At 31.0% G+C, this 19,455-nt stretch overlaps 1 protein-coding gene and 1 long non-coding RNA gene across 3 annotated transcripts in view; both read right to left on the bottom strand.

Annotated features, from left to right (window-relative positions):
- The window catches only part of LOC132805119 (uncharacterized), a 283,618-nt gene that overhangs the window by 171,288 nt on the left and 92,875 nt on the right, over positions 1-19,455 (bottom strand). The window lies entirely within an intron of this gene.
- On the bottom strand, positions 9,164-16,608 carry LOC107410322 (uncharacterized). 2 transcript variants are annotated; one of them, XM_060819962.1, is made up of 12 exons: positions 16,383-16,608; positions 15,465-15,563; positions 15,215-15,358; positions 13,931-14,818; positions 13,501-13,591; positions 13,341-13,402; positions 11,937-13,119; positions 11,551-11,843; positions 10,757-10,863; positions 10,017-10,164; positions 9,744-9,896; positions 9,164-9,476 (listed from the first exon to the last, which is right to left on the bottom strand). In XM_060819962.1, the coding sequence occupies exons 1-12, from the start codon at positions 16,419-16,421 to the stop codon at positions 9,339-9,341; spliced, it is 3,345 nt and encodes a 1,114-aa protein (XP_060675945.1). In that variant the 5' UTR covers positions 16,422-16,608; the 3' UTR covers positions 9,164-9,338. The 2 variants fall into 2 exon arrangements, with proteins under 2 accessions (XP_060675945.1, XP_015873221.1); XM_016017735.4 differs by having other exon boundaries at positions 13,341-13,408; positions 16,383-16,607.

The following is a 19,455-nucleotide window of genomic DNA, read 5'->3' as shown; positions in this document are numbered from 1 at the left end:
CTAGAAAGTGAACCTTAAAGCTTCCAAGAAGCTGTTAGTTCTCCTGAAGGAAATTTATGGAAAGAAGCCATAAAAAGTGAGATTGATTCCATCTTGCAAAATCATACCTGGGAACTAGTAGATCTTCCTCTAGGTTGTAAACCATTAGGTTATAAATGGATATTTAAAAGGAAGATGAAAGCAGATGGAACAATAGATAAGTACAAGGCAAGACTTGTAATTAAAGGATACAAGCAACAAGAAGGCCTTGATTATTTTGATACTTATTCTCCGATGACGAGAATAAATTCCATAAGGATGGTACTGGCGATTGCTGCATTACGGAATCTTGAAGTACATCAAATGGATGTGAAAACAGCATTTCTTAATGGAGATCTCGATGAAGAGATCTACATGGAGCAACCTGAGGGTTTCTCCTCACTAGGACAAGAAAAGAAAGTCTGTAGATTGGTAAAGTCCTTGTATGTACTTAAACAAGCCCCAAAGCAATGGCATCAAAAATTTGATAGTGCCATGCTTAGTGATGGATTTAAGATAAATGAGTGTGATAAGTGTATCTATGTAAAAGATACAGAGAATGGATATGTTATTCTTTGTCTATATGTAGATGACATATTCATAGTAGGTAATGATGACAATATGGTCCAAACCACAAAAGCGATGTTGAAATCCAAATTTGATATGAAAGATATGGGGCTTGCAGATGTAATTTTAGGGATGAAAATCACGAGGACTTCGAATGGTATCATTCTTAGTCAAACACATTATGTAGATAAAATACTGGCTAATTTTAGTAAAGATGATACTAATATAGCCAGAACACCCATTGATGTGAGTTTACATTTATCTAAGAATAAAGGAGAGAGTGTAGCTCAAATGGAATATGCAAGGGTGATTGGAAGTCTGATGTACTTAATGAATTGTACAAGACCAGACTTAGCCTATGCTATAAATAGACTAAGTAGATACACGAGTAATCCAAATGATGAACATTGGAAAGGAATCGTTAGAGTATTAAGATACTTACGATATACTTGTGAATACGGACTGCACTATACGAGATATCCTGCTGTATTAGAAGGATACAGTGATGCTAACTGGATATAAGATATAAAGGATTCAAAATCCACTAGTGGCTATATATTTACATTAGCGGGTGCAGCTGTAACGTGGAAGTCCTCAAAACAAACAGTGATAGCTCGATCCACGATGGAATCAGAGTTCATGTCATTAGATAAATGTTGAGAAGAGGCAGAATGGCTACGCCAATTCTTAGAGGACATTCATAGGTGGCCTAAACTTGTGCCAGCTATAAGTATACATTGTGATAGTCAATCTGCAATTGGCAGAGCACAGAATATTATGTATAATGGAAAGTCTAGACATATTCGTCGTAGACACAATTCTATTAGATAGTTAATCTCAACTGGAGTTATCTCGATAGACTATGTAAAGGCAAAGGATAATATTGCGGATCCGCTAACCAAAGAGTTAAATAGAGAACTAGTTGAGAAGTCATCGAGGGGAATGGAATTGAAGCCCGTGAGTAAATTCGATACGATGGAAACCCAACCTAGTTGATTGGAGATCCCAAGATCTAGGTTCAATGGGACAACGCAATTGTAAAAACTGGTATGTATTACTGTGGGGGTTAATCCTCTGCCCATTCCTATGATGAAACAGTGATAGATAGAGGTTAAGCATGAAGTATACTTTTAATGATTCCTAAAAGTGTGTGTTTAGTAATCTATGCATAATTATGCTGATTACATTGGAAATAGGAATCATCTATGTGAGAGAGAAGAGTGGCTGCTTCAAAGGAGAATTGTTAAGGGCGCAATTCTTTAGAAATTCTCACAGAACCAGGGAGGTGTTCAAGGCCAAAATGAACACAACAGTGAAAACCGAAGTGTACCAGGAAGGAATCTGTGTGAACTATGTTGTCATTTACACAAACGATAAAATGGTTCAAAGATATCGCATCTACCATTAGTCAGTAAAGAAGATATAGTTTCACAATGGAAGGTTCAAAGAGTAACATCTATCTATCCTATGCAGGATCCAACTGCAGAGCTTTAGCACTAGAGTCTTGCATAGTCCTTAGAAGTCAAATCATTCATGTGGAGGATTGTAACGTTTGAAAGGAATTTGAATGATTTGGACGGTTTGTAATAGTGGGCATTAAATGAAATTTATTTTGGAGCCGTTTTGGGTTTTTTTTGGGAAAAGAAAAAGGCTTTTCTGGGGTACGAGAAAAAAGGAGGGAGAAGAGAGTAGAAAGAGAATTGGTTTTTTTTTTTTTTCTTGTTTGAACAGTAAAAAAATTTTCAAAAAAAAAAAGTTTGCATTTAGAGAGTGGAAAAGCAAATGTCTACTGAAAGTTCGAGGGAAAGCTTTAGTGGTGCTGCATCCAAAAGTTTTCGATTCCGTCGTATCCTAGGAGACAACCGTCAGAAAACATCTGCACCGATGGGACGGAAATTATTTTAAGGACACTATGGTATCACACAAACCTCGGACTATTTTTCAACCAGTAGATTAAAACTAAGGATATACAAATTTTTATTTTATATTTTTATTTTCTATATTTGATAATAATTATTGACAATTTTATTCCACATATATACACATATATCCATATTATTTTTCTAACATAGATTTCTATTCACACTTCCACTTCCACATTTAGAAATTTTTTTGCCACAATTATATTAAAAGCAATGAACCAGATGACTGCTTTTGGTAGGCTCATCAGAGTTATATTTAATATTCTTCTATCGCATGGTGGTACCACATTGAGATGCTACCACTCCAATTACTTTATTGCCATCTGTTGAAACAGTAGACCCCACTGGTCGCTGATTTTATTAATTATCCTACCCCAAAAATTAATTGCTTGGCACTGGTTCGTTGTACAGCACTGGTCAATTAGATAAGGGATCTGGCACTTGTTTCATGACTTCCTTCTATGCCATTGCCATAGTATATTGTCTTGTAGTTCCAATTTTACCTTTTCTTTTTTTCTTTTTTCTTTTTTTTTTTTTTTTTGAAACTTAAAAGTTAAAGGTACCAAATTTCACCGAACCCTGTGCAAAAACTAAATAGATTGTGGCCAGAGGTGATTTCCCTAGCCGAAAACATGGATGCACTCCACATTAGCTCTCACTGGACCATTGAAAGTATTGAAAAACGTCTCTGAACTCTGCAAATTAAATCTCCTTAATTTCTCCACTCTCTACTTGGCTGGCTTCTTCTTCTTTTTTTTCTATTTTCTATTTTCTATTTGTTTTTAATTTTTTTTTTTTCATCAGAGAAGTCCAACCAATGGGTACCATTATTTTTTATCAACATTGGAAATGTTAAAAGATTGCTTTGACTTTTAGTCTTTCATGTATTGTTCTTCAGACAAGCCAAGGAAGAATAGCAAAGTGGCTCCACCATTTCGGGCAATAAACGTTTCTACATAGATCTTGCTAAATTATTATTGATTTAAAAAACTTAAATTATGAGTTAGTGCATTTAATTCATATATTTAGTTAGATGTAACATTTCTTTGTCTTTGATAAGTTTATTATTATTGTTTCACATGTAGGTTTTTTTTTTTTAATTTTTTTTTTGCCATGATTATGGTTTTTTCTTTTTTTTTTTTTTTTTTTTTTTTTGAGACCCGCAATGATTATGTTAGATATGGCAATATGACAGTGTACATTCAATATTTCTACTAGGACTGATATTTTTGTTTACTTTACTTCACATTTGTTTATATGTAATGAGTTGCGTCGTTCCCTAGATCAGGGAAAATTATTGGACAGTTGAAACATTGTTTCTATTTTTATTAATAACAAATTAATTAATCTATATTAAAAATTAATTGCATGGCATCTGTTTTTCTGATAAAGTACCAATGAATCATAGTTTGTTAGCTTATTATTAAAAATCAAATAATTTACACTATAATATATATATATATATATAATTTGAGAAATTGGAAAAGGAGATTTCATCACCACTCTCGAATCCAAAACTTAATTGGTCACCAGAAATGGACTATCTAATATTATATGAGACAATATGAGAGTTGAAGTATAATTGAAAACAAAGCAGTTTATATATCCTCATATTTTACCAGCGGATGGAAAGCATGCATGGAAATTAAAAGAATGAAAATAATGAAGGTAAAATACCTTCCTTAACAGTCATCTACTTCATTGATTAGGTTGAATTTGTGAATAAATTAATCAAGCCAAGAGTGTCATCTCATAATTAATTAAATGCGATGCACGTTAAGGGTAGTATAAAAAATTAATTGAATGCAATAAAATAAACTGCAAGATCTATAAAACACCTTAATAAGAAAGGAAAAAAAAAAAAAAATTCTATAGAACACCACGCACTGTGTTCCTTGTATTGGGTTGAATTGACCACGTGCATAGTTTTTTTTAATTATATTCTTTTTAGTCCTGGGACAAAATACTTAATTAGGTAGATAAAATCAAATAGGATTATATTAAGAGGTTCACAAAATATATATATATATATATATATATATATATATATATATATTTTACATATTGTTAAAGTGAAAATAGTAATAAAGACAAAATTTGCATGTGACTCTAAACCTTTAAGTTGGATCAAATCACTACAATCACCATTTACACCAAAAAAAAAAAAAAAAAAAAAAAAAAACCACTACAATACGTAAAAGACTAATTTAAATGTTCAATAAAGACCTTGCGCAGCATGCACAAAATTAAAAATAAAAATTTATATAATTTGGAGTTTTGTTCACGAGGATTTTCTTTTTTTTTTTTTTTTACCAACAAAATAGATAACGAGGAAAATTTTGAATCCCAAGTTGTCGGCCTTAAAATTATCGAGGAGGGCTTGAGTTGAGCTTTTCTGGCCTCCAATGGGCTTTAAGCTCAACATTTTAGGAGGAAAGCTCAATTGGATGTTGGGCATTCTTCAGTGCCTCAGACAATCTTTCCTAAAAGGCCATTTATTTGTGAAAAATAATTTATAAAAATGAAAAATACAAAAAGAAAAAAATAAAAATCAACTTGTGGCTCAGGAGAAAAAATAATAATAATAATAATAAGACAAAAATGAAAATTAAATTAAAAATTCAAAACAAGCTGATCTCGGTCACCGTCGGTTAGGGATGACGTTATAATAGAAATGAAATGTGATGGGTGTATTTTGATAACTTTTTAAAATATAAGTCAAAACTACAAAATTGGTGAAGCAAAGGAATTATATTGTTCTAACTTTTTCTGCCTAATTTGGTATAAATTTATAATTTGTACATATGGAAGATCTCTATCTTTTATTGTTGATCATATAGAAATTCATTTTAGATGTTATATTTTATCTTGAAGTCAATGGCGAATTCAAAAAGTATATTCAAGAAGAACCATAAGATGTGAATAATAAAATACAAAATACATTATTTAAAATAAAAAATATTTTTTTCATAATAAAAAGCATATTTTAAAATAAAAAGTGAATTTTATATTGTCCTTCAATAATACTCTTTATTTTTTTTTATATATAAATATTTAATTCTTTTTTTTTTAATTGAATCCTCTTTCAAATGCTATATTAATAGTATGGGAGCATGTACCACATTAAATTCAAATAATAATTGAATCCTTTTTCAAATGCTATATTAATAGTATGGGAGCATGAACCACATTAAATTCAAATAATATAAATAAATGTAAATAAAAAGTGTATTTAGCTCTTTTTATTTGTTTTAAAATAAAGAAAATAAACAAATAAAGAACTCATTTCGGAAAATGCTATTAGTATTCAAAAAAAAAAAATTGTAAGTTAAGATTTTAATTAATTACAATTTATTAGCTATAGTTTAATTCGAAATAAAAATAGAAAAGTATAAAAAATAATTTAAAGATTGAAAATTTTAACCAAAAAAAATTCCATTAAATGTGGGAATTTTACCACTCTTAATGTTAAAAATATTTATACCATATTTAGTAGAGATTATTTTGACAATTGGATAAGCATCATTTAAACCTTTATTAAAAAGGAAAAAAAAATGAAAATCTGACAAATAAAAGAACAAATTTACAATTTAGAGGGGCACAACTTTATTTAATATGATAAAAATATATAATTATATAAAATTATGTAATATATATATATATATATATATATATATATATATATAAATTTTAAAAAATAAAATAAAATAAAATAAAATAAAGTTGACGGCGGAGGGAGAGGTGGGGAATGCCTAAAGCCGCCCATGCTTGAAGTTGGAATTCATTATATATAGTTGTGTGTGAAAATTTTGGAAAACTTGTAAATTTTGAGGCAAGTGGCTAGTCATCAATAATTCAATAATTCGTTTCTCCAACTTCTTATTATATTGAGAGAAACAAATAAATGCTGTTTTTGTATAAGATTGAGTTTATAATCCCTGCAAAAAACAACCTAATAATAAAGTTATTATTTTTTGAAATAATGATTCTAAATTTAAATTTTCATAACCAATTATAAAAAAAAAAAAAAAAAAAAAGAATTTTGATATTCATCTCATCTAGTAAATTTATTTGAGATATAACTTGAAAATATAAATAAATGTTGTTATAATACCCATATAGCGGCCAAATCTGGTTCCAAACAGGTTGTGGTCTTAAAAAACTTACCAATCAAAATGAAAAAGAAAAAAAAAAAAAAAATCCTCAAACTTTTAATATATTTATACATAAACTGCTGATTTTAATTGGTTGTTTTACTTTTAACAAATTGATACTTTTAATAAGCAATTATTTCTTCAAATAAATGTATGAAAATGTTTTTTTTTTTATTTTTTGTTCCTCGAGTTTTGGTTGGAGGGGTTTCGGATCAGATCATGAGGAAAATTTTGGAGTCCAAGTTGTGTGCCTTAAAATTATTGAGTACGCTTTGAGTTTACCTATTAAAATTAAACTGGATTTTTAGGAGGGTGGCTCAACTGCATGTTGAGCTTTCTTTACTCCATGAAAGGACATTTGATTGTAAAAATAAACAATTTTTACAAAAGAGACAAAAAAAAAAAAAAAAAAACGTCTAACTTCTAAAAATTAACTTGTGGCTCAAAAAGAAAAAGACAGAAAAAAAAAAAGTTGTTATTATTATTATTTTTAATAAATTAGGGAGGGGCCTGGGGCTGAAACCAGGATCTTGGGTTTTAATTATCCGGACCAAATAATATCTTTAATATGAAATTTTATTTCCTTTTTCAATCCCTAAATAGTATTAAATATTGAGGTTTAAAAAATATATATATATATATATGTATGTATTTGCTATATCTTAACCAACAATATTTTTTTAAACAAAAATACATATATTTTATATTTTCAATATTATTATATTCAAAAAAATATTTACCCATTATCTCAATTTTGTATTTGATATTCACTTATCTATATTTAAATTATATTAATTAATAAAACCATTACTTTCTTGAACCTGTGAGTCTCTCTATCCTAATGTTAAAAAAAAAATTGATAATAAAAATTAAAAATTATTTTGGCAAAAAAAATTATATTAATTTTTTAAGCTTATAATATTTTGACACAACCTTTGGAAAATGAATTTATTAAAAAAATAGTAAATGAATTCCAATGGTAACTTTTTCTTTTTTTTTATTTTTTATTTCCTAGTACAACATATGGAAAGGATTGAAACTTAAACCTAGAGGTATACTCTTAATGGTCTAATATGGGGATTTCGTAATTGTAACAATATTGTTTTATTCATCAAATAGATCATAAACAAGCATTTTCTATTAGAGAAATTTCTACAGTGAGGAAAAAAATCAGATGGTCCTTGTATGATCCTTTTATAAATTTTTAATACGTAATGAAAAAGTGATTGATGTGGTTTTAAGATGATTGATATAATTTAATACTTTGATTTTTTTTATTTTTTTTATGCAACGTGTCAAAAAATTTGTATAAGGACAATACAGAAATAGATAGTCCAAAGACCACCTAATTTTATCTCCTACAGTGTAACTGATCAATAAGATCGTTAACAATGATCCATAAGTAGATAATATTAAATTAGGTAAAAAATATAATAAAATAAAAAAAATACAAAAACCACTAAAACTAAAAACCCAACCGTGCTACCAAATAACTTATTGTATATATAAAACAGAAGTGCTATGCACTTTGCTTCTCACCAAAGGATTTATTCCCTTATTCTCTTACTAGTAGAAGTTTTTTTTTCCCCAATTGAAGATAAAGAAAATGGAGGAGACAACAAACTCCATTATCAGCTTCTCTTCAAACAATGAAGAGCTTAAGAATGAGATTGAGAAGCTGCTCATTACTTCTTCAAAGGAAGGCTGGAATAATTTTTGGGAAGATTATTTGTCAGTACAAAGGCTTTTGGTATCCATCCATTGCTCTACCTGGTGTAATATCCACTCAACAACATTTCCAAGCACAACACTCTGATATCACCCTAGCCAGTCTTCCAAAATCTGGGACAACATGGTTGAAGGCCTTGATCTTCTCCATTGTCAACCAGAATCGCTGCAAACCTGAAAAAAAAAAAAAAAAAAAAGTCCCTTGCTTGCTACTCATCCTCATGATCTTGTTTCCTTTTTAGAGATTGACCTTTTCTTTAATGGCCTGCCTCAAAACCTTGACCAACTTTCTCAACGAAGAACTTTTGCAACTCTTTTGCACTATCCATTATTACCTCCTTTAGAAGAAGGGCTAATTGAAGAAATAGCAAAGATGTGTAGCTTTGGGAATCTGAAGAGTTCGGAGGTCAACCAAATGGTGATCGCTATGATAAATTGGGAGCTCCAATGTATTCATTTTTCAGGAAAGGAAAAATGGGAGATTATATAAATCATCTTACACCTTCCATGATTTAAAAATTGAAGAAGGTGATGGAAGATAGGCTTGCAGGTTCTGGCTTGGTATTCAAAGTTTCCCCCAAAGGCCAAAAGACTAAATGAATTAAATTAATTATTCTTCAATATCATAGATCTTTAATTAAATTTAAAGTCAATCCTCATGTACTGGTCATTTTGTTTCTTTCTATGTGGGTTGTGCTAGCTTGCATAATAAATGTTCCCATATATCATCTCTCTCTCTCTCTCTCTCTCTCTCTTTTCCAAGTATCAAAGGTGGACAAAATAATTAGGTCCGCTATATTAAACTCTGAATTATAACAATATGATACATGATAAAATGTATTCGATAAATTAATGCAAAGTCAACCCTTAAAATGGTCAACATTATGCATGAAAGAATAAATCATTTACATATTTACATCCTTCCTCGGCGGCTGTAAGAAATACTAATTTATATTTCTTCACTCATTTCAGTGGAAACTGGAAGTAGTTTCCCCTTCTTAGGTCCTTTCAATGATGAAAAAGGTCCTTCATCTACACAAGGAAGGAGTTTACCCAAATATAAACTCTTTATGATCCAGCTAGTTGGCTGCAACAGGTTGATTAACTCTTTTAGTGAATACAAGTTGATTAACTCAATTCAAAAGCTTGCAACTTATAAAACATAGGGAAAGTGCAGATATATGTTCAAGTTCTAAAACTTCGAGAAGAAAAATAACATTAGACATCTTCATATCATATATAAGCAATAGACTTTAACTCATCAATCTTTTTAGACGTTAAACATTTTCAGAGCTTGATATAATTTGTAATCTGCAATCAAGTCAACTTCGAAAAATAAGGAACAAAAACTGACCATCATTGGTATTTTCCATTCAAGCGCACACTGCCTCAAGTGGCGTGATGCCCGATTCTCGTCCTCAGCAACAATAACTCCCAAAGAAATCTTTTCCTTGTCCAGTCTGTTGACCAACCAGTGGAGGGCTTTAAACACCTGCCCACCCCCATGCTAAACAATGCAGAAACAGAGGCACAGCAAAATTTAGACTTGCAGCTCTTTAACAGTCAAAAGAATGTATGAGTAATTGTAGCAAGAAAGTTGCTGTAAAAGGATTATATGATAAAGTACCTTGATAATTATTGCCAATTTGGTGCAGAAATTAGGCTTGCCATGAAGCACTATCCCCACTCTGTCAAAAATATAATTATTGTTTTTGTGATGAACTGACTCGACAATGCTTGTAGCCTGTGCATCTCGACTTGATAAAATCATGTACCTGATTAAAAAAGAAAAGTTTGGAATCATTCAGAAACCCATAAAGAAACAAATTTAAATACATGCCTACCATCAAGCTTTAATACATGAGATATGCTGTTAGTGTTAGATTATTGCTTTATCATGCAGATTTCACTTATACCACTCACTGGAGTAAAATTCTCTCAACCCTAGGAGAATGATGCAAAACAGAGTAGATTATTAAATAATAATGATTTGAGGTCTATTAGCATCCAAAATGGAGGTCCACCAAGATACAAACACAAGACGGAACATACACGTTTTAAAAGATAATCATACAAGCCTTTTACTAGACTTTTCCATTTATCATTAACTAAAATGCTCATAAAAATTTTTAGGCTCTAGAAAGTCATTCAACGTGATTCTTAAAATTAAATAAAAAACAAATAAATGACACAAACCAAGTAAATATCCGGTTAAAATTAAAATTAGGTTGCTCTTGCAATTCATGCAACCCACCAATCTAGCAAAATAAAAAATAAATAATTTCATCATATAAACAAATAAAAGAAGACCAAATACATCCATTAGGAACATTAACAAAATACAAGCCAAGAAAAAGCAGGACTTACTTCTCAGGCAGTAGAACATAACCTGCTCTTATTGACTCAGTAACCCAATCAACTTTTAGTATGAAGGCGTTCACCGAGCATCCATACAAGAACTTGGTAGTTTGTAGCTGAGAGTGACAAGTAAGAAAAAAGTCCATCAGAATGTATAAAACCACATTCAAAATGATTCCTACAAACCCTGATAATCTTGTCAAGTAATATTATTCACATGTCATTGCTTATCAAATAGAAAACTTTGTATGGAAAACTAAAGGAAACTGGTGCCAAAGAAGCTGTAATAAATAAGGATAGTTATGCAATTTTATTCCAATATTAATGGATTACTTTTTGCCCTCCATCCCGTCTTCTTACATGTGAATCATTGTACGAGAACCTAGTTATCTGGTTGGTTTTGTGCTAGAATTGTGCTAATTTATATTTCTAGAAATTATTTATTCTGCATATATGAGGCTTATTTTTTTGTCTCATACTACCACCCTTTCAGTTCTAATTAGTTTGTACTTTACACAAGAGCATCAAAAGGCTTCTACATTTAATTAAAAGTCAAGGCATCTATAAAATAACAGATTCAAATAAAATGAAATTCCCTAAAATAAGAGGACTTAAAAGTATGTTTAATCCTACGCATTATCAACATGATAACACCTAGTAAACATAAAGCAAGCAGGATATATCAATAGTCATATGAACATGATAGAATCAATGCAAAATGTGGACAACAACAGCCTTACATTATCAAAGTAGGCAATAAGGGCTTCAGAAAGAAAAAGTATTCATAGAAATTAAAAACTAACCTTTTTCAGACATAATATAACAGGCAGCTGGTACAAACTAGATCTTGAGCACCTTTTTCCCTTTGAATTTGGAGAAGGAATATCAGAGAGAATAATACCACCATGTTTACGTATTTGTTCTTCAATGTCCTTTTCCTTCTCGCTAGAAAATCCTGTCAGCAGGAATTCTATACCTTGAAATATCAATCTCTTTCCAATCTTAAAGCAACAATTTCGGAGACTTTTTTTATGGCTACGATGATTTAACCATTTCTCAGAGTACTTCAGCTTTTTACTAGTTCTTCCAGTTGGACCTACAAGTAAACAATGAAACAAAAACAAATAACCTCATCATCCTATCACCTTATGAGCAAATGGTGTAATATATATTCAGTAGCATGTCTTACAATTTGTTTTTGAAGAATCTAGCTTTTGGAGGATTTTGTTCTGCTTAATCTGGGTGTCTGCTTCAGTAAAACGAGCTCTCTTTTCAGCTGGAACATGTCCATCATGTGAACCCTCACAGTTAGACTGTCTCTTTCTAAGTTTGTGATTCTTTTGAAGTTTGAGTACATTTTCTGGCATTGATGCCTCTTTGGGATGCTTATCTTCTATGAAATTGTTCAAAGACGGTATGCATCCATCATGTGAACTCTCACAGTCAGAATGTATCTTTGTAAGTTTCTGATTCTTTTGAAGTTTGAGTACATTTTCTGGTATTGATGCCTCTTTGGGATGTTTCTCTCCTATGGAATTGTACAAAGAAGGTATGCAAGCCTGCAGGCAACAACACATCCTAGAATTTAAAATAGGAGGTTGCTCTTTTTCCAGAAACTCACTTCCTTCTCCAGAAGTTTCATGATCAGATTTCTTCTGATTTTTGATCCTCTCAACTGTGATCCCATTTTCCAAATTATCACAATTTTCCTCATTATGTATTCCTGCAGTATACTTTGACATAGAACTGCAATGTTGGGTATCTTTACAGGTCCTTTTGTCACAAGATCTAATGCAGCCCATATTCTTGTTGAAGGAAAGCTGCTCCCATTTGAAGTCTGATAGAAATGATTGGTTATGGTAAAGGCTACCCCCATTTATAGTAGCAACATGTTCTGGAACAAGCATGCTATATGTCTTGAGTGAAGTAAACCGCCTGCGGACTGGGCCTTGAAATTCAGTATTTGCAGTTGTGCTCCTGGGTGAATTCTCCATCTCAAGTTCTGTTGCAGGACTACAGCATTTCCGAGAATCAGTTTCCATATAATTCAGGTTCTGAGGTATAGTACAACTGACATTTTCTGAAGGAATACTGCATGGAACAACTGAACAGAGAGGATCGACCAGCGATAAATTAGATGATCTCACCACATCTTGAGAATGCAATATTACTTCAACAGCTTCGTCATGTAAACCTTCAAAGGGTATATTAGACTGTGACTCCCCATGGACCTGTGTTTCACGTGTGTGCACAAAAGAGTTCTCATCTGGGACAACATCTGCAGATTCTGTGAGAAAGCTCGTCTCAGCAGCAAAAGCCTTTGGGACACTTCTATGAGTATTCTGTTTTAACTTTGCAGTATCATCAGCTACCTTTGAGGGAAGACAGGGGAAGACACCAAAAACAAAAGCAAAAACTATAAGAATGGTTGAGTTTTCTAAATAAAAATGGTTCAGTATATAATCAAGTTTCAGTAAAGTCGAAGTATAAGTCAATAAGGGTTAAAAATTTGTACAATAAAATAAAGCATGCCAAGAAATTGGCAATAGGGATAATCACAGAAAACTGAGAGTGAATAGAATAGAGCACACACCACAGCTGCCCAACCACCTAACCATCGGCTTCTGAATCTTTCAACTAGATAAGTTTCCCTATCTTCTCCTTTGCAGAAACAAAACATAGAAAATAAAAAATATAAGCATGCATTACTCATAGTATGGAGAAGTGGAAAAGAATTTCAGCTTTCAACTCACCGGAATTCTGTAAATTTGAAGGATGCAAACAAGAATCTTCATTGGTTTGAGGTTGACATGAAGTTATATTCACCCTGGTGAAGTCAACTGTCTGGAAGAAAGAGTTGAAATATATAATTTCCAAACTGCCCACTTGCAAAGAACCAGGAAATATAATAAATGGCCAAACAACATAGAAGGCAAAACAAAATAAAATCTTCCATATATGTATATACATAGGATTTTGCTAAAGAGGGCGACTGGGTGTGGGTGCCTAAAAGATTTACATGCCTATCCTTAAAAGGACAAGCATTGCTTGCCCACCATACAGTTACCCACTGTACCAAAACCCTATATATATATAGATATTATATCCCATTTATCTCATTTCTGTGTTCGCATAGCTTAGCAAAGTATAGGAGGATGCAATAAAAATATGATATGACTTCACCTTTTGCATCACATGTGGACTTTTTGTTGCTGGAGGATCATTGTAGATTGCCATGTTGGAGGTAGTTGAAAATAAAACTGGACTACCAGAAACTATCTTTTGCTTGAGAGATTCTGAAGCCGAATCCTTTCTACATACCACATCTAAATTAAAATCCTCTTCCAACTGTTTCTCTGTAGCAACATTATCAAAATTGATTTGCTGCACTGAAAGCTTTAAGTTACTAAAATTATTTTCATATTCGTGGTGATTTTGGGAGACAGGAGTCTCATTGACCCGAGAAATTGATGAACTACCAATACACCGATCATAAACACTGAAAGGTAATCCTACATCTTCAAAAGCATCTGCCATTGTGGAATCATCCAAGTCTGAAAGAGAATCATTCTTGTCAGTTTCCTCACTCGAGCAATAAATGGCATCATCTAAACATTGTAACCGTGCTTGCTTTACCCGAAGGGCAACTTCAAGTACATCTGCTGCTTCCAATGCTTCTGAGTCACTCTTCATTATTTCATGTATAACCAATGCTTCGGATGCTGCAGTAGAGAGTTCAACTGCCGTGTTGATATTAGCACCTTTGAGATACTTGAGACTGAACCTTTCCCGGTAATGCCATGTTGAATCCTTGTGATTGGAAGGAGACTGCGTGACAGATTTCCCCACAGGTTCTGGTATGAAATTTAGAGGAAGGATATTTACACCACAATCTTCATTGTTCATTTTAGACAAAGTTTTCTCTCTAAAAGCATCTGAAGTTTCAAGTTTTTCCGCTGACAGAACTCTATTGGAATTGAGAATGGCTTCATATGCATTTGAAGCCAATGATTGAGTTTCACTGTACTGCATATATCCATCTGATGAGAGATGAAGTCGAAACTGAAGCACCTATTCATCAAAAAAGTAAATCAAGATATATAATTTATTTAGTTAAATGAAATGAAAACACATGGAATAAGAGAACACCAGCTGTAAATATTTCTCTGCATGCAAGCATAACACTTCTATTTTTTGGTCAAAACATAAGAGCATCATACTGACAGACAAAAAATAAAAAAATAAAAAAAAAAAAGAACAGGGACAAATCTAGCATATACAACTTTCTTATATGAGAATCAGCTTGACTCTGGGATCATGCATAGTTATTATATTTCCAACAACAAGACACAATATAGATTAAAGCCACTTCCTTTTTGAATGAGTATTCCATTCAAATTCGCAACACAGGTTAGAAAAACAAAAACTGCATAAATTTATTCTTGGCTAGTAAACGTAAATTCTTACATTTCCACAAGATGAAGCAAAACTAATAGGCGAATTGTCTTCCCCAGATAAGAATAAATGGCAGCCATTATGTCTACCTTCTTTCGTTGCGGAAAAAAGTGAATCCTCTCTGCAGCTGATGTTTCCTTGAGACAATGCAAAATCCTATTCATTGCATTGAAAACAAAAATTAACAGCTTTTGTAACCAAGTGTGCCATGCCATGAAGTAGATAAAATATAAGAAGCAGAAAGATTATAAAAATTCCCAACCTCTGATGTTGACTTGGAATGATCTAGAGTTTCATTAATACACTCATTGAGTGGTTCTAACTGATGCTGCTGAAGCCAACAAGGAAGCCAAACTAAATCCTGTAATTAGGCAGTGCGTAAAATATAATAGATAAAAAAATAATAATAATAAAAAAATAAAAAAGAACCCGAAATTAGTTAAGAATTCCAATTTTCTGTTGAAAATCTATATCAAAACAATAAGGTACACATGCCTCGTTATCTTTATCAAATGTTTACAGAAATTTTTTCTACACCCAACATTAAAGATTGTAACTGTCTTATAAAGATTTTAATATGTTTTATTAATTCAGGAGGAGGAATTAACATTCAAATCTTTGGAGTATGATGACCTGAGAAACCAAAAAGGTTAGTGAAACTATGAACTCCCTTCATTGATGAAAAGCATGGACAAACGCCTCCTTTAGCTTCTGATTAACGCCTCCCTTTGGAAAAATATATAAATAACCATCTTGAATTTTGTCTAGGTTCAGAAAACCTCTTCTCACTGAAGCCAAAGTACTAATGCTGTTTGTTTATTCATTAAAAATAAAAACCTTAAACTGTATAACCCCCTATTTAAATCTTTTTCCCCCAGATTTCTCAGAAACTAAAACAAACCCAATTCGTTTGGTTCCCAAATATAGTCGGGGAAATAAAGAGACCGAAATTATTAGCTCGAAATTAACATTCTTTACTACCTAATCAACTATTTGACTTGTAGCATTAGCATTTCCCCCAAATCCATTTTCAATAAAAAATAACAAATAAATGAAAAGGAAAACGGCAGTAGCGCTATATTATTTTCCTCACTTTTTCTCTGCTACCAAACACAATACCATAGCAATCACCACCATTCCCACCATAAATGGTAAAACAAAAGAGGAAGGAGAGAAATACCTCTGAGAATTGAGGAAGATGAAAACCTAAGGACTCCATGGAAAGAGAAGGATGAGCATTATCAAAGCTCCTTTCTTTTTTATTTTTTTTTATTTTTTTAATTCAGTTTATATCCAGATACAGAGAAAGAGAAGTAATATTCGGCGCCAAAATAAAAAGTTGCATCCAAGGCCTATAATGCGGAAAAACATACAAACATATAATAGGAGAGCACGTAAGAGAGCAGGGGATTTATTTATTTATTTTTTTTTTTTTTTTAAAAAAATTCATTTGGAAGCGATATTTCGGAATTTTTTTTTTATTTTTTTAATTCAGTTTATATCCAGATACAGAGAAAGAGAAGTAATATTCGGCGCCAAAATAAAAAGTTGCATCCAAGGCCTATAATGCGGAAAAACATACAAACATATAATAGGAGAGCACGTTAGAGAGCAGGGGATTTATTTATTTATTTATTTTTAAAAAAAAATTCATTAGGAAGCGATATTTCGAAATTTTTTTTTATTTACAATTTTTTTTATTTTTATTTTAAAGTTTAAAATTAAAATTATAAATATAGATGATTTACCAAATTAATCAATTTTATTTAATAAATTTTTTTTATTTGAAATTTAATTTGTAATATTAATTTTTTTAAAAATATAATTTGTAATATACTTTTTTTTTTGGAAAATGTGTCTTAAGCCACCAATTTTTAATATGTCACTTGACAATGTTATGAAAACTTAACAATGTTACCGTTTATCTTCTCAGTTTTTGTAACCCAGGAGAGTGGCATGATAGCCAACTCCTTCTAAAAGTTGTACCTTTCGGGGTTTTTTGGTTGGTATAAAACCGTATTTTCTTAGCAAAAAAAAAAAAAAACATTTACTTTTGGGTTGATAGATTATAAATATTCATGTGCAAACATTAGACTAAATCTAAACATTAGACGCCCTCACGCTTCAAATTTTTTTTTTTTTTTGTTTTTTTTATGTTTTGGGTATTTCTACCCATCTTTATTTATTGTATCTTTCAATAAAAGAATTAAAAAACTAAATAATCTTATAAAAAGTCTTCTCCTTCCTTTTAACCAAGACTCTTGGAATCCAAAGGTGAAATATTTTTTCCGAATTCTATCATCAACCACTAAAAAAGCAACAACAAAATCCAACCGAAATTGTGAGAATCTTGAAGCTCTGGTATTGTGCCATCAATCTTCTAACGCAACGCGTTTGTTGTGCATATATTTTAAAACTTTGATTTTGTTTCATTGTTCTCCAAATTTTTTATTTTGTTTTACTGTTCCTTTTTTTTTTTTTAATTAAATTTGTACAACTAGAAGCAAAATCATATTTTTATTTTATAATATTTTTCTTTCCATAAATTGGTTAGTTTGTGTCTTTTTTGCAGGCAGAGTTAGGAGTATGTTTAAGTCTACATTCGATTGGTGTTCGCAGCATTTAGGCGTGCAACAAGCAGAGATGGGTGCTCTAGGTCACTACTCAGTGATTGGGTTTGTGTGGTTATGATTCCCTAACCATTTTTTGTCAGTTGCTATTGGATAGAAAATTAGTGGCTTTGTTGTGGGTTTTTCTGCAGCAATGGATTCAAATATGGCATTTGTGCATTCTTATTTGTTAATTTGGTTCAGTTTCCAACAAATGATTTGACCCATTGAAAAAGTTATGCAACTCAAATTATTAATGCTATATAAATAGTCATGATAATAGCTATTAGTAATTTTTCTAAAAGTATTATTTGTGTTTTATATGTTATTAAAGAAGTTGTGATACATAGAATTAAAATTTAAAAAATAAATAAAAATAAAACAGAAATTAAAAAAAACAAGTTGACCAATTAAAAAGCTAAAAAATTATCAATTAAAATTATTAATGTTTTGTACTTAATCACAATAGCAATAGCAACTGTTGATAATTTTTTTAAAAAATAATATATTTTTTGAAAAAAATTACTAACAATATTTTATCGTTATTTGTAACATATTTTTTGATAATTATTTTGCTAATTCGTGCATATCATAATTAGTATTTTGTTTTTTATTTTGTTTATAATGCTTTATGTGATATTGTAATTATTTATGGTGTTCCCATAATAGAAGTTGGTGAAGAAAAAATTATAAAAAAAAATAAAATACATAACTTAAATTACCAATCACTTATCCATAATTACGGTTATGGTCATTGACAGTATTTCCTAAGATGTGAACACTTTGAAAAAAGTACTGAGAGTGAGTTTGGTTTGATAAAAAGGGAGTTGAAAATTATAGTAAAATAGTAAAGAATGGGGGGAAGAGAGAGAGAAAGAGAGATTAAATGTAAACGGATGGGTTGTCGGTTAGGGTATACTTTTAAAATAATAAATAGGATATAGTTAGATGAAAGAACACATGCAATTAGAGGGCTGTCTACGATCAAGCAGCTATTTGGGTAGTCAGTGGGCCAAAATCTCCAAATTGGATTGTAAAAAAAAACCCAACAAGCAACAAAAATCACAGCACCTCATCAAGCCCAAATAGCACCATGCAGTCAAGCCCAAGGACTTGGAGTTTGCTGGAGGGATCTGGAAGATATTTTCACAAATATCGCAGCTAGGATTCCCGTCTTTAGGATCCATGAATCTTACCCAACAGTTGTAATTTTCTCTTTTTTTATATATTATTATTCTTATTATTATTTCATGTAAGTATTGATTTCTGCGAGATGTATATATATGTGTTTATAATTGATGATTTTAAAAATAATTTGTAATAATTAATTATATTTAAATCAAATTAAATTAAATTAATTAATTATATTATTTTTGATAAATCAAAATCAAAATCAAAATTTATTATCAATTTTATAATTTTAATTAATATTATATGACAGTTTTATAATTTTAATTAAAATTATCAATTTTATAATTTTCATTAAATAAATGAGAGTTTTTAATTTTTTATTTTTTTTGGGTAATAGGCAAATATGAGAGGTTGTTAATACATTTGGTGCACAAGCAAGATGATAAATAGATAAGCATACCGGCCTTATGCGATGCTCGCTGGAGGAGCAAATGGTCACGCAAAGCCTTGTTT

Source organism: Ziziphus jujuba, chromosome 8, assembly GCF_031755915.1.
Source record: "Ziziphus jujuba cultivar Dongzao chromosome 8, ASM3175591v1".
In the NCBI taxonomy this organism is placed as follows: domain Eukaryota; kingdom Viridiplantae; phylum Streptophyta; class Magnoliopsida; order Rosales; family Rhamnaceae; genus Ziziphus; species Ziziphus jujuba.
This window is presented reverse-complemented; position numbering and strand designations above follow the sequence as displayed.